The 18,191-nt window shown below is 31.6% G+C and overlaps 1 protein-coding gene across 1 annotated transcript; it reads right to left on the reverse strand.

Annotated features, from left to right (window-relative positions):
- Positions 1-9,038: 9,038 nt before the first annotated feature.
- Positions 9,039-12,247, reverse strand: LOC126716928 (cinnamoyl-CoA reductase 1-like). The gene is made up of 6 exons (XM_050417981.1): positions 11,975-12,247; positions 10,890-11,059; positions 10,518-10,703; positions 10,186-10,348; positions 9,543-9,732; positions 9,039-9,341 (listed from the first exon to the last, which is right to left on the reverse strand). Exons 1-6 carry the CDS (start codon positions 12,096-12,098, stop codon positions 9,209-9,211), a joined length of 966 nt encoding a protein of 321 aa, XP_050273938.1. The 5' UTR covers positions 12,099-12,247; the 3' UTR covers positions 9,039-9,208.
- Positions 12,248-18,191: the final 5,944 nt, after the last annotated feature.

The following is an 18,191-nucleotide window of genomic DNA, read 5'->3' on the forward strand; positions in this document are numbered from 1 at the left end:
AAGTGTAAAACGCTATACTTAAAAAGCCAAGCATATCATTTATTATTGTTGTGCTTTTGTTGAGCCATATCAATATAGCATTTTAGTTTAATTTAGTACAACTAAATTTAATTGAAAGTCTTTTTAAACAAAAAAAAAAAACTATGAATATTCAAATGTAATTTTTAGGGCAATTATTAATCTATATATATATATATATATATATAAAACCGAAACTTTTGAAACTCCCACAATTTTCCACATCAGCACAATATTAAAATAATAATAATAATAATACCACTATTTTATTTTTAAAACCGGAACCCAATTCTACCACTATTTTATTTTTCTTTTTTAATTTAGGTTTTATAAACCGGAACCCAATTCTACCACTATTTTATTTTTCCTTTTTATTTTAGGTTTTACACCGTTTCTCTCTTATGCTGTTCTCTCTAGCCTCTGCCTCTCTCAATTCTCAAAACCCCTAAACCATATCCCATGGGCACTCTCTCACTCCTTCAGTGGCAAAAAGTGCCAGCCTCCCACCATCGTCATATACCGCCAAAGCTGCTACCAGTGCAGGTATTTTAATTTTTGTTATCTTAGATTTAGATATTTGGATTTGGTTTTATTAGGGTTAAAGGTATGGTATTCGTTTAGTTTGGATTTCTTAGCTTTTAGTTTAGCTTTTATTCTTAGCCTTTCTAAGATTTTTTACCCCAGCTTCATTGATTTTTGTTTTGTATTCTAGAGTTGATTAAATTGTAATTTTAGCTGCGTTTCTCTTTGTATCTGTAATTGATTGAGTTTGGGTTTGGAACTCTATAACTGAGTTTAGTAGTACGTTTTGACGATAATCAATTTGATTTTTTTTTGTGTGGAAACTGAGCTATGGGTTTGAATTTGTTTAGTGATAGTCTATGGTGTGGGGAATTTAACCAAAATTCCCAACCTGTGAGAAACAAAACAAATAGAGAAAACACACGCCAAAGAAAAAAAAATCACACGCACAAGACAATATTTACGTGGTTCGGCAATTTGCCTACGTCCACGGAGTTGTAGGGATTTCACTATTATCAGGGAAAATACAATAGTGCACAAGAACACTCTCAAGAAACCCAAATCCCAATTACACCCTAGCACTCTCTCACAGAAAAAATAAGAATAGAAGTTGGCTGCCTCTCTTTTCTCTATTTTCTCTCATGCGGCTGCTCACTAGGTTAATTGGAATTACTCTATATATATTCTCACGGCTGCACTTGCTTCTAAAAAACTTAATATATATATATATATATATATTTATATATTAAGGTCAAAGCCGGCTGTTTAGGAATTGCTATTCCTAGTTACATTCGGTCAATAGTGACCGACTTAAAGTGGACGTGGGCTTGTGGCAATTCAAGCCACACATGGCCCACTTCAACATATGGTTGGTCTGCATTTATACTTGCTTTCAATCAATTTGATGTCAGAATTATGACTTGGGATCTGATCTGCTTTTGTTTACTTCAAAATAATTTACTTTGAATTAGTTCACGTTTTAAAGATTAGGTTATGCTTGAAATAGCTAGTCTTCTTTCACTCTCAATGGAATATATATATATATATATATATATATTTATAGATGACCCCAACAATCCAGCTTTATGGATTTCCCTTTACTTCTTCTAATGTTTCCAATTCGAGTCTAAAATTCATTGCTCCATGGGTGGTTTGAAGGGCCATGAGAATTAGTAATTGGAGAATATCCTATTCCATGAAGCAGAGTGCTTCTAAGTGGACTCACTTTCTTAGCCATCTATGTGTCAATACCTGGTATTTTCTAAAGCACTTTGTGTTCCGCCACTTTCATTATAAATATGATTACGCTAATGGAATTCTTTGTCATAATAGTTGCTCCACTTCTTTTCAATCCTTAAAAAAAAAAAAAACCATTATACATATACTTGGGAATTTTCTTTTGTGAATGCATTATTGATTTGAGTAGGTGGTTTTGGGTCAATTTACTATTTTTTTGCAAAATGTTTTTGAGTATATGTTGATAAAATTTTCTGTACTGAGCTTTATTTTCTTTTCTGTATCATAAATTGAAAGATGTATCTTGGAATTAAGTGGTGTGATACGTTATAACCAGTAGTAGAATGTGGGGCTTTGTTGTCTTGGGCTACCCCAAAGATGGAACTCTGTGAATTGCATTTGCAGCAGATGGTGAAGTCAGCTGTTTTGTAATTCTAGAGGGATTTATTTAGCTTTTTATGTGACAGTTGTTAGTTTCTGTAACTTCAACAGTTTACTGTTGGCTTATTATTTTAATATGTGCTGTTTTAGCTGTGTTTATTTTCTATTTGTAATTGAGTTTGTGCACACGCTTAGATAAGTCTCAGGTTTGGAACTTTGTAACTGAGTTTAGTAGTGTGTTTTGACGATAATATATTTTGAAGTGAGTTACATCTTCAATATTTTAAATAGATATTAAAATGGTGATAATCAATTTGAATTTTTTTGTGTGGAAACTGAATGTAGCAATAGAACAGGTTGAGGAATGTATTACAACATATACATCTGAAATATCATATTTGTAATTTTGCTAAACTAAAGAATACGTACTTCTGTCATTTTATCAAGCTAAATTGCTTTGTCAATTTCTTCAAAAGAGTCAAAAAGTTTCTTGACGGAGTAGAATTCCCATCCATACTTGAGAATTCCCATCCATACGGAGTAGAATTCCCATCCATTCATTTGACGGAGTAGAATTCTCATCCATTCATTGTAATATATTATTTCATAATATTACATGTTTCATCTTATATCAGAGTCAATTTAGCTTTCAATAATTGAAATTAGAGAGATGTTTAAATCTGAACGTGTTAACATTTGATTTAAAACTATCCCGTGCATCGCACGGGTTTGCGACTAATTTGTTTTAAAGTCATTACTTTTAAATGAATTGCATGAGGTTGATTATACATTTAAGCAAATATATATACACACACACACATGTATGTATGTATAATTTTTATTTAAATAAATTATTCAAATTATTCATTATCTTAAAAGAGATTATCATGGTAATCAAAACTCATATCAAGCTTATACTGAATATTTATAATTTATTCTCTAAATTTTACTGGAGAGAGAGAGAGAGAGAGAGAGAGAGACTACTTGTGATTGAGAACTAAAAAATACAACACCAAAACATATGAACCCAAAATAGAGTTTTAAAAATCACAATGATTCATTAATATAAAGTAGAGTTGCAAAAAAGAATAAAAAATCAATTTTTTTTTTAATATACCTTAAAAAATTTTGAATTTTAAATTAATATAAATGTTTGGACCACCCTAAAAGAAACTTGATCACCCTAAAAAAAAAAAAAAAAAAAAAAAAAAAAAAAAAAGCTTAAACACCCTTAATAAAAATTGAGCCCATTAAAAATAAAATTCAACCTCTCCAACATTTTGGTCCATTGAATGTTGAACAAAAAAATTGCAAGAAATGCAATGTTCACAATATTTTCGTAATATTTTAAGTTGTTACTGGTAAACAAAAAAATAATTTAAGTGGTAAGTTCAAATTAGAACCAGTAAAAGCTTATCACCTAGACTTTGTTATGAAAATGTTGAAAAAATGTTGTAAACATAGCACTTCTCAAAAATTTCCCAAACAAACAATTTAGCTTAAAACCCAAATCAAACGTTTAATTGTGATTTTTTAAATTGTGTTTTCAAATAGTATATTTTAAAATCGCTATTTTTTTTATATAAAAAAATGCACTCTTTTTAAATAGCTAATATGTTAGTTCTTGCTTTAGTCTTTAGCCGAATTTATTGGATTTATGTGATATATTTTTTCAAAAAGATAATGCATTTTGTTTATATTAGTACTTATTTAGGCAATATGTTAGTAATTGAATGTGAGATCAATAGTTTAATAATTGTTTGGTTGTGCACATTAAAAAAGATGTAACTGATAACATTGATAGTGAAACTATCATATCACACAATGATTTCAAAATATGAAAAGTTGTGAAAGGAAATTTTAAAACTTTATGTATTTTCATATGTTTTTTATTTTGTGATGTTAATATATTCAAGTTTTATTATTATTAATTTTTTTTAATATAATTGTTTTTAATAACCACCTTAAAATAATTTTTAGAGCTGCCACTAACAATGAATATAATGGAAAAGAGAATTATAAATTTATAGTAAGAGGAGGGGAATAAGAAAAGCAAAAAATAAAAAAAGATAAAGGGATGGAGAAAAATTGATATTAAGATAAATAGTAGTGGGGAGATGAAAAGGTAAAAGAGATGAAAAAAGTTACAATAAGTTTAGAAATTAATAATAGAAAAATAATTAAAAATAAGAGAGAATGTTAAAAATAAGTGGATGATGTGGCTCAACAAGAGCATAACAACAATAAATATTATGCTTTAGCTTTTATATATAACTAGTCACGAACCCTGCGCGTTGAGCGTGATAATATTTTTAGAGTGATCTCATTAATATATATATTTTTGTAATTTGAACTAATTTATTAAATAATAATGTAATTCATAATCATAATTTCATTTATTATGGCAACAATCACAAATGTAATATATATAATTTCTGTTGCACCAAAATCAAAACAATACAATTTTTCTCAAGAATTCAAAAAGTAAGTTAGTGAAAATATTAATTTTTTTAATAAAATTTCTTTATAATATTTTGTGTATCATCAAAAAGTATATAAAATTTGGAAATTATTCTTTTAGTTTTAAATAAACTTTCTCAAACCCAATTTTTCTACCATACAATCAAAAACACCAAGAAATGTAACTAAAAAAATTAATAAAACTTATTGTATGGACACGATTTGTAACGAACCGTAACGGTGTTGGGTTCGCACGTAAAAAGACCCAAACAATATCATTTATAGAGCGTGGGTTTGAAAGGCTAGGCCTCAGTCACTAGACGGTGGGTTTTTCGTGGTGTTCATACATGGTTTAAATCGTGTTCGCCCTGGGAGTCTTTCTCCAGGAGGCGGACTGGGAGGCTCTGGTTTTTGGCCTTTTTTTCCAGCCCCTTTTTGGCGCACTAATTTTTACATTATATAGTCTTTCTTGGTTGATCTTAGCCCTCCACTTGTTGGTCAGGCAGGTGCTTACTTCTATACCCGTCCCATCAGCTGTCCCCTCCTACTTTCTGTTAGTTGCGATGATCGAAGTTACACCGTCCAAACATCTTTTCTCATTAACATGACCAGGACGCTGGCGGGTGCATTTAATGCGGAGGGGACGTATTTTCCTTGATCCAATTTTGCACTGTACCTCCACGTGGGCCCCATTCCATTCACATCCCCTTCAGGGGGCTGTTCGGGGATAGCCTTTATCGAGACGTTGCTCTTCCCATTGAAGTCCTGGAATGCCGAGGATAGGGTCGTCCTCAGCTGTTCCCCTTGACACCTCGGCACTTGATCATTCGTCCTCGGCACACGACCTCCTCGGCACGGGCCCTGAGCCCGGATAGATCGTGGGCCGAATCATAAGCTCCACGGCCCCACACTTATCAAAACTACAATTTAAAATAAAAAGAAAGGGAAAAATAAAAGAATGTAACCATTTTTCCTTTAAAAAAAAAACAAAGAATACAATTCCAAAGGGGAAAAAAGTGGAGAAATTTTTTTGAAAAAGAAGTATCTATCATGGTCTAATCTAACTTCAAATCCAATATGTGAAAAATAAATAGATAAATAAATAATTTTAAACACAAAATTGAATTTGTTTTCTTAAAATTCTCAAAGAATACACTAGATAAGATAAGGAAGATGAAGAATAATATAAAATATTCGTAAATACTTAAAACAATTACCCAAGCATTTAAGAACATGATATGAAAAATAAATAACAATTTACTACTAATTTTGTTAAACAAAATATTTTTAAATGGTGAAAGGAAATTGCACAAAGACCATTGTCTTCAACTGAATTAATTGTTCTTCATCAGCTTGTTCAAACTATCTTGTAGTTTTCCAAATAAGCTAAAACCTGACAACAACACAAAATATAACTGTAAGGACTCAATTTGTAACGATCCCAAATTCGTATTGGGTTTGAACGTTAAAGGCCCAAATAATAAATTTGTAGAGCATGAATATCAAAGAACTAGGTTAACTCTAAAAGAAAAACGATTCAACCTCACGTTTATAGGTGGATTAGCACTGATATAACGATCAATTTCTCCTTGAAACAAGTTCAGTTCTTTAGTTCATAAGGTTTTCTTCTAAGTATTCTCTGTTCAGAAGTTCTGATCCCTTCTCTCAATGCATTCTTCCATGTTATATACTGTCATCTTGGTGTCATCTTCACCACACACGTGTAGGTTGGGTTCGGGGGATCCCTTCCTGTCCCATCCAAGACCTTCTGAAACCTCCAACCAGCAGCTGTAAGGCTGCCTCATCACTGTTCAGGTATCACCTCCACATTAATGCGGCTAGAGAGTTGGTTGAGAAGCAATTAATGCGGAGGCAGCTATTGTTAAAGATATTTGTTTACCTTTTCTTTCTTATCCTTGGTCCCATGTCCCACTTTTAGTGGTAACGTAGCTCCGAAGTGCGTTTGTAACAATGTGGGGTTCAGGTCGTCCTCGGACTGATATTGCCGAGAAGGATTTTGTCCTCGGACGAATATTGAACTCACCTCACGTGATATCTACTCTTCATTTCGTTTGGTTACCCTTATAACCTGATATGGGCCTCCTCGGACAGTTTTATGTCCTCGGATGGGCCACAGGCCCAATTAACACAATTTTAATAATTTATTGATTAACCGGCCCTCACAATAACATATTATAATATGAATTTTTTTTCCAAATTAGATCAACAACAAACATCATTCATTAAAAGTATTCAATGTTGTAAATAAAATGATAATATATATATATATATATATTTGCATCAAGAAACACATATGAATTAGTCAATAACAGGACAATGATAGTACAAACCTCTAGTTTGAGATCCTCCTATGGGCAACTATCATGCTGTATCTTTTCTACCATCAATGATTAAGCAAGACCTATGAATACATTTTTTATAGACAATTTAAAAAAAAAAAAAAAATTATTCTTCATTGATTTCATTTTTCAGTTATAAGCAATCAAAAGTAGAATTCTAAAAAACACAAACATTCATCAATCTAAGGTAGAAATGCAAGAAAAATAATATAAAAAAAAAATCAACCAAAAATGAAAAAAAAAAAAATGAGAGAGAGAGAGAGAGAGAGAGACTTTTTTGTATAGGAAATATATGCATATAATGGAAGAGATCGAGTGGTAAATTTATAATAAGATAATGAAAATAAGAAGAGCCAAAATAAGGAAGATAAAAGGGCAAAATGATATTTAAATTTAAAACCACCTAAAAGGAATACAGGTAGACAACACTTTTGTTTTGATTTTCCATTTATTTATTATTTAGTTATAACATCAAAATTGAAATAAATGAATATGTAAAGTTAAAACCGCCTAAAATGAATTTCTAAAGCTAAAACCGCCTAAAATGAATTTGTAAAGTCAATATATTTATATAGTTAATATTGTAAAAAAATTAAATTTAAAAAATAAATATGAAAAAGACTAATGATATGGCGGATGAGGTGACTCAACAGGAGCGTAACAACAATAATTGCCACGCTTCAGCTTTTAGATATATATATATATATATATATATATGAAAAAAAATGAAATAGTCACCATCCAAATTAGATACTTAAAATCAAATAAATAGATTCTCCACCTCAAAATCAATTGTTGACGAGTGAGACATACTCAAATATTTTATGAGATTTGACATTGCACCCTGTGGGTCTGTGTTTAGAGCAGTTTTAGGGAGTCAAATTGTGATTCCTTAACAAGGTTAAAATGTGACATAGTTCATTCATTTATATTTATTTTAACAAAACAAAATTGAGTACGCCATAATAAAAAAAATTAAAGTAATCAATCAAATTAGATAATCAAAACCCAATGAATAAGTCACGATTCCTTGGTATTTATTTTAACGTTTAAGTTTGAACCTAACTAAAATTCAGAACTCTTCCTAAAAAAAAACTACATTAAAACGAAACGAAGGTCTCTTCATTTAAAATTGGTCTCTTTCCTAAATCGGATTAAATTTTACGGAGTATTATAAAATTATTTTTTTTCTTTTTATAATTTTTTTTAGTTGGTATCATGTACAATTTTAGATTTAAGAAATAAAATTTTAGATGTACAATATATCCAATTGACAAAGCCTTTTTCACTTGATAACAAAGACTCGAACAAATGGTAGACTTCAGATGCGTGGGAATTGGTCGGCTTAATTTTAAAAGAAGCCACAAGAACCCATTCTACACTTAGATTTAATTTCTCTCAAAAAAATAAAAAGAAAAAACACTTGGAACAAATGAACTCAACCAAGGACTGAAATATTCTAAGGAGTTATTCTAGGACCAAAACTAATCCTACATCCATTTTTTGTAACAATCCTTTATGGCAAACTTTGACTGGACTCACAACTCTTCTTTTCTTTCTTTCTTTCTTTTTTTTTTCATTATTAACAACAGTCACATCGTATAATTATGAAAATAAGTGTAAAATTAGTTGTGATCTTATAATTTATAAAAGCTTTGTGTTGGGCAAGAGGTTGGCATTTGGGCTATTTTCCATGTTCAGATCAGAATCAAAACCTGGTTTTGAAGTAGAATTGTTTAAAATAATCATTTCCGTACACTACAAGCTCCAAGGGAAGTAGATGTTGCAATGCTAGAGAGGTGAAGAAATATACCACCATCCCTCAAAAAAAAAAAAAATATATATATATATATATATATATACCACCAAGGTATAAATATATTCACTCGCTCTCTGTTCGACTAAGCGGACTAAGCTGTAAAAGTTTTAAGTGTAAAACGCCACACCCACATTGTGTCAACCTCAATCCACATCCTCCATGTGAGCCTAAATACACCCACAATGAGAAAGAACCCAACGCATAGAGTTCCTTTTTACTCTAAATAAGAGGTAGAATGAAAATAGGATTCAAACTGATAATCACTTATTATCCCAAAAGGTTGCCACAAAGGAGAGTATAATAACATTAAGAATAAAACTTGATATAACATAATTAATTCTGATAATCACTTATTATCCAAACTCGGGGTCAATCTGCAATCATTGCATTAAGCCAAACTGTCGTTTGCTTTTCAATCAATGTGTCCAGCTTTGCGAAAGCTTTCAACGGAATCAGTTAGAGTTTCCTTCAATGGCCGGAAACTCCAACCCAATTTTTGCAATTTCTCAGAACTGAACCTTAGTTCTTCTGGCACTTCGGTATAGCTGCCAATACAAGCAAAAAGTCCAGAATCAATGAGTTGAGACAGGCAAATATGTTACATAAACGACTAGCAAAGGAAAAATTTAGGGGATGATCGTTAGTTGTTCACCCTTTTGCATGACCACATAACCATGTTGATCAATAAATACATACCACTTTGAAAAATTACCTTAGTAATAAATAGCATCAATAGAGAAACTTACTTCTTTGGATAGTTATAGTTGGGGTATATACTCTTTAGCAAGTCAACCACATCCTTTGCCTTGATTGTGTATGCCATGCATATGTATCTTCCTTCAGCCTCAGGATTCTCATAGGCCAGGAGTAGTGCCTCAGCTACATCACGTACGTCTACAATATATCGAAGCTTGTTTTCCAGTGACTCACACCCATCTGCAGGGTAATAATGTGGTAAAAGATTTAGAGAAGCCATGACTTAGGAGGAAAACTAAACTCTCTAATATATTAATCAGAATCACTAGTGCCACTTGTGGCAAAGCAAGGCACAATTAGAGAGATGGAAATCAGAAGAAGCAGGAATCCTAGAAATATGGTCCTGAGTCTAAAAAGAAAAAAAAAAAAAATTCAAGCATGAAACATTAACTTGAGATGTTAATAGTCTGTTTCATAAATACATGTAGAGGGTGAGATACACATTTTCACCAGTATATAAAATTATTAAACATTAAAAAAAAAAAAAAAAAAGGTGACATTTTTTTTTTTTTTTGGATAGGTAAAAAAAAAAAAAAGGTGACATGTATTATATACATATTTATTATTATTAGCATTCATACATTTAAAAGCACGGGAAGATTACAATAGAGATAATATGCTTCAGGCAAGTACCTTTCAGAAGTTGAAAGATAACCAAGCTACTTGTATTCACTGTAGGCTGCAGAATCGGCCCCAAAATAAGGGAAGGACATACAGTTACAACATCAAGCCCACTTCCTTTTGCAAATTCAAAGGCCTCACTTTCTGCCTCCGTTTTAGAAAGAAAATACCAGTTCTAGAAAAATTTAGAACTAGGTCATTCAGTATACATATAGAAACAATTTATCAGAATCTATATTTCAGAATTGGTATGCAAGTAATTTTACTAAATTTGTATTGGAATCACATGATGTACAAAATAGAGCTACAAGCTCAACATACAATTGTATTTTGTGGTCAGTTACCATTGCAGTTCTACAATATTCCTTGTCAGACCAACAAGTTTCATCAATCACTTGATCCTTGGGCCAGCTTGGATTCATCATCAGAGCAGCAAGAGCGGACACAACAACAACCCGTTTAACTTTTGCTTCAACACATGCTTTCAGTACATTAAGTGTGCCCTTTACAGCAGGCTCAATCACTTCTACCTTAACAAAAGATATATGAAAAGAATGTGAAAGGGAAAGCAAAAAAAAATTCTATGCATAATATATTAAACAACAATTAGGATGGCAATATAATTATATTATTAAGGATGTCTTAGTAGATTTGTACTAATTGATGCAAAACGATTTATTAATGGGGAAAAAGAAGTCATAGTTAGGTATTCTTGCCTCAGGGTTCGGGACTGCGGTAGCAGGAACTGGACTAGCAACATGGAATACTCCAATGCACCCTTCAACTGCAGAACATATGGAGTTGTAATCCAGTAGGTCTGCCTTGAATAGTTTCAAGTTTGTGGATGCGTTCTCAAATTCACTCAAGTGAGCATACTTCACATCGCCTGCACACAATTTCCTAGAAGTTCATCTTAAGGGGCATCCAAAAAATGATTTAGCAGCAAATTAATTATAGTTCTCCTAGATAGAGGGGATTTTTTTTTTTTTTTTTTTTTTTTAAAATTGTTTGATACAAATTAGTTCTAAAACTAGAACTGAAAGTGGAAAATGGCATTTATTGTTTATATGGGTCATCCCATGGAAATAAAATTCTTACTATATATTGACTTTTGATAATTCTTTAAAGTCAGTCCTTTTGTTTCTTAAAAGTATTTAACATGATTATATTTCATTTCAAACAAATAGAACATGTAGAAAACTTGAGTCCATTCCATTTGCAACAGTACGAGAAATGTCCGTTTCTCTTTTTTCTGATTAAAATGAAATTCCTTCACACACATAAGTGGGTTAAGTCAACAGCCCAGTAAGTTGTTACTAATAAAAAAAAAAAAAAAAAATTCAACAGCCCAGTAAGTTTATTGCTGTGAAAGTAGTAGCAAAATTTTATATTAGAAAGGAAAAATAAAAAATAAAATTGTACATTAGCATATATTCTGTTTCTATTTTTATCTATAATTCATTTTGAATTCGCAGTTTCATTTTGTTTTTCTTTTCCCTTAAGAACCGACCGGATACTAAACAAAGATTACATCATGTCACAAGCTGTAGAAATTTATTTCCGAGCACTTAATTATAAGATGAAACTTCTCAAAAAAAAAAAAAAAATTATAAGATGAAAGTCGAAACAATATAATAGGCAATTGCAAGATTGATGAAACAGTAATACCACCAGTTATCAAGTCAGGCAAACTGAGTAAGAGTCAAATATACCTTTTCCTTTCCCAAACTTTTAACAGTATCAAAAAAATACATAAAGAAGAAAAGAAAGAAAAAGAGAGAAGGCAAGGGAAATGATTTACCGGGTTGTCTAACAGTTGTGTGGACAAAATAGTTCTTGGAGAGAAGTAGCTTAATGACCCATGAAGCAACGAACCCTCCTCCTCCTGTTACACAAACTCTTCCCTTCTCATTCTCAGCTGCCATTTCCAAAACCAGTTTCCAACACTCACCCACCTCAACAAGTCAACACGCAACAGCACTGTTCCTCTCTCTCTCTCTCTCTCTCTCTTTTCTTGCTTCCCAATGTAAGTTTTTAGTTTTTTAAGTGTTTATTGGCGGAAAGGAAGAACCGAGGGACTATAAAAAGGCCGAAAGGACCCACCCCAGGTCCCCATCCCTAACCTAACCCAACTGTGTTGGATGAGATAGATGAGGAATAGTCCATAGTTACTACCCTGACCAGGGAAAGAGGCGGCCCAAACTGTTTTTACTTTTATGGACCTAAAAATGGCTTATCTAGGTGTACAATAATTAATAAAAATCCTATCTACAAAAGATTGATAAAAAACAATAAAATGTAGTCAAAAGTCTAAGAACACAAAATGAACTTGTCCACGCAATTTAAACATGCGGCAAGTTGTGATTATCCTCTTTTCACACATTGACAAATATATAAATTGTGGAAAAATGTGTCATTGTGTGGATCAAAATTTTTGACATTTTTGTCAAAAACAAACTCAACTATGTTAAAAAATAAAGTTCATAACCTTGAAAGACCAAAATAAGGAATTTGAGAAGAATGTTAGGAAACTGAAAAAAAATGTAAAAAAAACTAGTAAAAAATGTAGTTTATAGAGTATTTTCAAGAACATAACCAAACCCCTAAAAATATTTTCACTTGAAAAAACATTTTACATTCTGAAAAACATATTTACATAAAGCCAAACACATTTTACATTGAGCTAGACAGAGGGTAAAACAACTTTGTCGGTAAACAAAAAGAACCGCAAATTAAAGAGAACTAATTCTTGGATGTCGGCCTCCTGATGTAGAGAATCTAATTAAAGGGGAAGAAAAGATCAACCCAATTAAAAATAACAACAATCCACGTGTACGAACAAATTATCATAGGAAATATCCTCCTCACTTTTGAAAGACCAAATAAAAAAAAAAGAAAAGTGTTGTCAAATCAGAATCAGCACGTCGTGCCCTCATCACCATAAAATCCTAGTTCCCCCACTCATTAAAATACAATTAGTTATAGACTGGTAGATGAAGAACTCAAATCATTGATTGGGATGGCCACTCACTACTGAGAGTCTTCAACTTCACAAACAAACAGTCTTCTCTCTCTAACCAAAAAAAAAAATCAAAATGGATGAATCGTTGTACGGTACGGAGAGGCCTACTGGCAATGGTCATACCCTCACCTCCATTGCCGTATGATTCTTGCTTTGGATGCAAGAGTTCGAATCTATCATTGGGTTGGTATTAGGAATTCATTTGGGAGGATTGTGGGCAGTTGCCAACTGAGACTTTGTGACAATTATTAGACCAAAGAGAGAAAAAATCAACAATGTTTTTTAAATGAATTTGAGAAGAAGCTGCTAAGTTAATTTCTTTAACATCTAATACCACCACAGGTAGAACCCAACATGTAGGGTTCCTTTTCACTCTAAATAAGAGATAGTAATCACTTATCCCAAAGACTACCATATAACAGAGAATACTAAAAAGTAAGAATAAAATTTGGTATAACAGACTTAATGAAATAATGATATGTAGACACATGATGGCTTAGGAAGGTAATATAATTATATTACTAAGGGCATCTTAGTAGATTTGTACTAATTCATGCAAAACTATTTATTAATTGGGGAAAAAGAAATCATAGATAGGTATTCTTGCCTCAGGATTTGGTACTGTGGTCGAAGGAACTGGAACTGGACTAGCAAGATGGAATACTCCAATGCTCCCTTCAACTGCTGAACGTATGAAGTCATAATCCAGTAATTCTGCCTTGAATAGTCTCAAGTTTGTGGATGCGTTACTCAAATGAGCATTCTTCAGTCTTCACATCTCCTGCACACAATTTCCTAGAAGTCATCTTAAGAAGCCTTCAAAAAATGATTTAGCAGCAAATTAATTACAGTTCTCCTAGATAGATTAAAAAATTTTCGTTTGATACAAATTCATTCTAAAACTGAAAGTAGCAGCTAAGAGAATTATAGCTTAACTAACACCTCCTAATGTTTCTAATGAAGATGTTTAGGATTCAAATCTCCCACCCTCCATTGTAACTATTTATTTATCCCATGGAAATAAAATTCGTAATATATATTGACAAATACAAATTCTCTCTACCACTTTTTGTGTTCTGTTTTATATTCCATCATATGTATGAATTTTTTCCTCCATTTTAAACTTAATTTATTTTATAAGGAAAGTAAAATAGAATACATGACAAATTATGATTGCTAGATTGGTACAATACAAAGTGGAATACAAAAAGTACTACAGAGAATTTGTAATATATATTGACTTTTGATAGTTCTTTAAGTTAGTTCCTTTTTTTTTCTGAAACTTTTTGACATGATTACATTTTCTTTGTCTTTGCTTTAAGTTAGTTCTTTTTTTTCTTTTCTTTTTTTGGTTTGGGTGTTCAAGTTTATATTTTAGGTGGGTCAAAACAAGAAATTTAAATATTAAATATATATATATATATATATATTTTTTTTTTTTTCCTCTTCAGGTCAGGTGGTTCATTATAACTATTCATACAGTTTTGCATATATGAACTTAATGATATGTTTTAATTTATCAAAACAAATTTTATAGAAATTAAAGGGAAAAGGGAAAAATTTTAACAACCCAATTACAACTTTGAATTCAATCTAAAATGTGTAGAATATAGTAAACTATAGTTTCCATTACAGTTGATTGTTATTAACCAAAATTTGAATGCTATAGATTATAGAGTTCCAATTTATAAATTTCAGAAGATTACAATAGAGACTACAATATTTTTACAACAAATCCTAAGTGGCAAGTTGTTACTAGTTGTTATTGTTGGGGCAAAAAAGTAATCTTAGCGTTAGTTTGAAATTTAAACCAATAACAACTAACCACTCGTGATTTGTTGTAAAAATGTTGTAAACGTAGCATCTCTCATTACAATAACAATATAGCTTCTTCTTTCTTTCTTTTTGGAAGAATAACCATTGTATATTAATTAGAATAAATATCAAAGTAAATAAATTTCTAAAAGCATAAATCAAATAGGAAGATGAAATGTGGAGAATCAAGAAAAGAAAACAATATATATGTATATATACACACAATTTTAAAAGCAAGTGACGACAAAAAGAGTGGAGATTTATAATAATAAAATTGATTTTTACCTTCTTTCTATATTGTGATACACTTAATTATGGAAAAAATTAATTGTTTTGTTTTGTATTCTCTTTTTTTTTTTAAACCGACATGGCAACAAAAAAAGAAAATATCTAATATTCCATTTATATATTAATAGTATTTGTATATATCACATTTTTAGGGATTTAATGTGTAAAAATATGCTTAAAAATGAAAATATTATAATTAGATATAATAATATTGGTTATAAGGGAGAAATGTGACTTTTGGGCTTCTTTCCTAATTGTGATGCATTAAATTACACATTCAAACACTCATTTATTTAGGGGTATTTAAGAAGACTAACTATTCTATAATTAAAATAATATAAATGAGCAATATTTGGAAAATGTGTCAAATATGTATGATTTGTACAAATCATTGTTTGTCGTATGGAGTTACAAGCTTACTTTATCCTAAGGCCTCGTTTGGGAGGAGGGAATGGAATGGAATGGAAAGGAATAAAAAGAATAATTTTAGAATATTCTTCCCTTCCTTTTGTTTGGGAGTTTTAATGGAGGGAATGGAAAGCTCATTCCCTTGTTTGGGAGTTTAAGTTGAAGGGAATGGAATGAGTAGGAGGGAACACTCATTCCTCTCTATTCCCTTAAAACCTCAAATTTTCATTCCTCCCGAAATTGGGAGGAATGGGAGGGAATAGAATTAGATTTAATGATTTTTTTACTAAAACTCCCAAAATACCCCTGTATATTCAATTATTTATTTTAAAATAAGGGTCTAATAGTAATATTGTTATAAAATGAATTCATTCCATTCCCTCCATGTTGCTCCCAAACAAAATTACTTACATTCCATTCCTTCATTTTAAAACATCCAATCAAGGTTACTTAATTCCATTCCATTCCATTCTTTTCCATTCCTTTCTCTTGCTTAAATACATTCTATTCCATTCTGTTCCTTTCTATTCCCTTATGATCATTCCATTCCCTTCCCTTATGAACTCCCAAACGAAGCCTAAAAGGTGACACGTTCCATTATAATATGTATTGTCAAAGAGACATGTGTCAGCATTTTGTATAAGAATTCAACTTTTATAATATTTATATATAATATACAGTAATATAAAAGATAGGTTTACCGTTGAATCTTGATAATTTAAATACCAAAAAGAAAAATCTATAAGAAAAATCTATGAAAAAAAGTTAACACTTTTTACTAAAATAATATCCAAAAAATATAAATCTAGTTATATTGAACCAAGAAAAAAAAAAAATGAATCTCCACCATAAAAGAAATTTCCTCTTAATCATACTTTTGAAAGAAATTTTGGTAATATTAGATGTGGGGCCCAATTATTTGTGGCCCTGACCCATTTTTACATTAGGGCCCAAGGCCCGAGCCGAGGAAGGGTATAGCCGAGGATGGATAATAAAGGTCCAAACACTCTTGAGACACAGCCGAGGATGATTCTGTCCTCGGCATATCCGAGGTCCACCTGGAAGAAAGGACAAAAACGGTATAGGAACAGTTTGGGAAAAAATCTAGAATATCTTTAATAGAGAAGGAGACTCTAGATAGTATAACGACCAAGGACAAAGGGAAAGCTGCCATTACTGCCATACAATACTCTGCATCTGACAGAGCCATGCTCTTCAGCTTTTACAACCACTCCCAACCACTTTGGGTATAGGCTGATGAGACAAGTATCAGTCCTGAAAAGTCGATCCTACACGTGGACGCTGGTAAAAGGATAAATGCCCATATAAAAGGATAAGAGAGGCAGTGTGAGAGGGAGGGGGACGATCCGTCCTCCTAGCCATGGTGTCCTAGAAACAAGGAAAATAATAAGAGCATAGAGCTCCCCAGACTCCTCGAACGAGATTTGCTGACCGGAGCAACCACCGTCCAGTGACCAAGGCCTAGCCTTTCAAACCCACGCTCTACAAATGATATTGTTTGAGCCTTTTTACGTGCGAACCCAATATCATTTTGGGTCGTTACAAATTATGTCCTTACATTAGATATTTTTATCTTGGATAAAATTTCCCATTTATTTGTGAAAAATGCATAAAGAGCATAAAAATAAATAAATATATAAAAGGTAAACTAGACCCACATCCCTTGAGATTTTCTAATATGGGTATCCCAGAGGAGAAAACAAAAACAAAAAATACAAAACAAAAACAAAAAGCCTTATGAAACGACACTCTCCCCTCACAGTTAAGTTTTCATTAAACATAATATTTCAATTTCAAAAGAAAATTTTATTTTTAATTATACTTACCTCAAGTTGAGGGAGTGTGACTCATTCACAAACATCAAGGAAGGGGAGTTTAATTTCATCCATAATTTAGGCAAGAACCTCTTTTTAAAAAATGGTATATTCAGCCAATGAAATCACAATTTACAAGGATACATACTTTTAACAGTTATATTAATACAAAACAAAAGGGAGAGTGTCATTTATATAAAGGTTGTTTGTGACTGTGTCATTTCGATAAACCTTAAAGGATTGTGAAATTAAACCAGGAGATACTTGCTAGAACACTCAAACAAAGGAAATAATAACTATCTATTTCATTTCCTATACCGCTTTAGATTTTTTTTTTTCATTTGAAAAATAAATATTATTTTATATATACAATATGAGATTAAATTTTATAAAGATGTGTATTATTCATTGCAAATTCGCATGCCCTTTATACGAGATATGATTGCTATACATAAAAAAATGACTCCCCATTTTGATGAAGTTGCTTTATTTGTCTTTCCTTTCACGCAAGACAAACTGTTTTCAACAAACAAAAAAAGCAGTGGGCATGAATCGCGGCATGATAGATTTCAAAAGGCATTCCGTCTAGTGCTCTTGTGCACTGTTGTCACTTGTCATGTGCAGTGCAAAGGAAGGCTAGACACAAGCCA

Source organism: Quercus robur, chromosome 3 (assembly GCF_932294415.1).
Source record: "Quercus robur chromosome 3, dhQueRobu3.1, whole genome shotgun sequence".
Lineage (NCBI taxonomy): Eukaryota > Viridiplantae > Streptophyta > Magnoliopsida > Fagales > Fagaceae > Quercus > Quercus robur.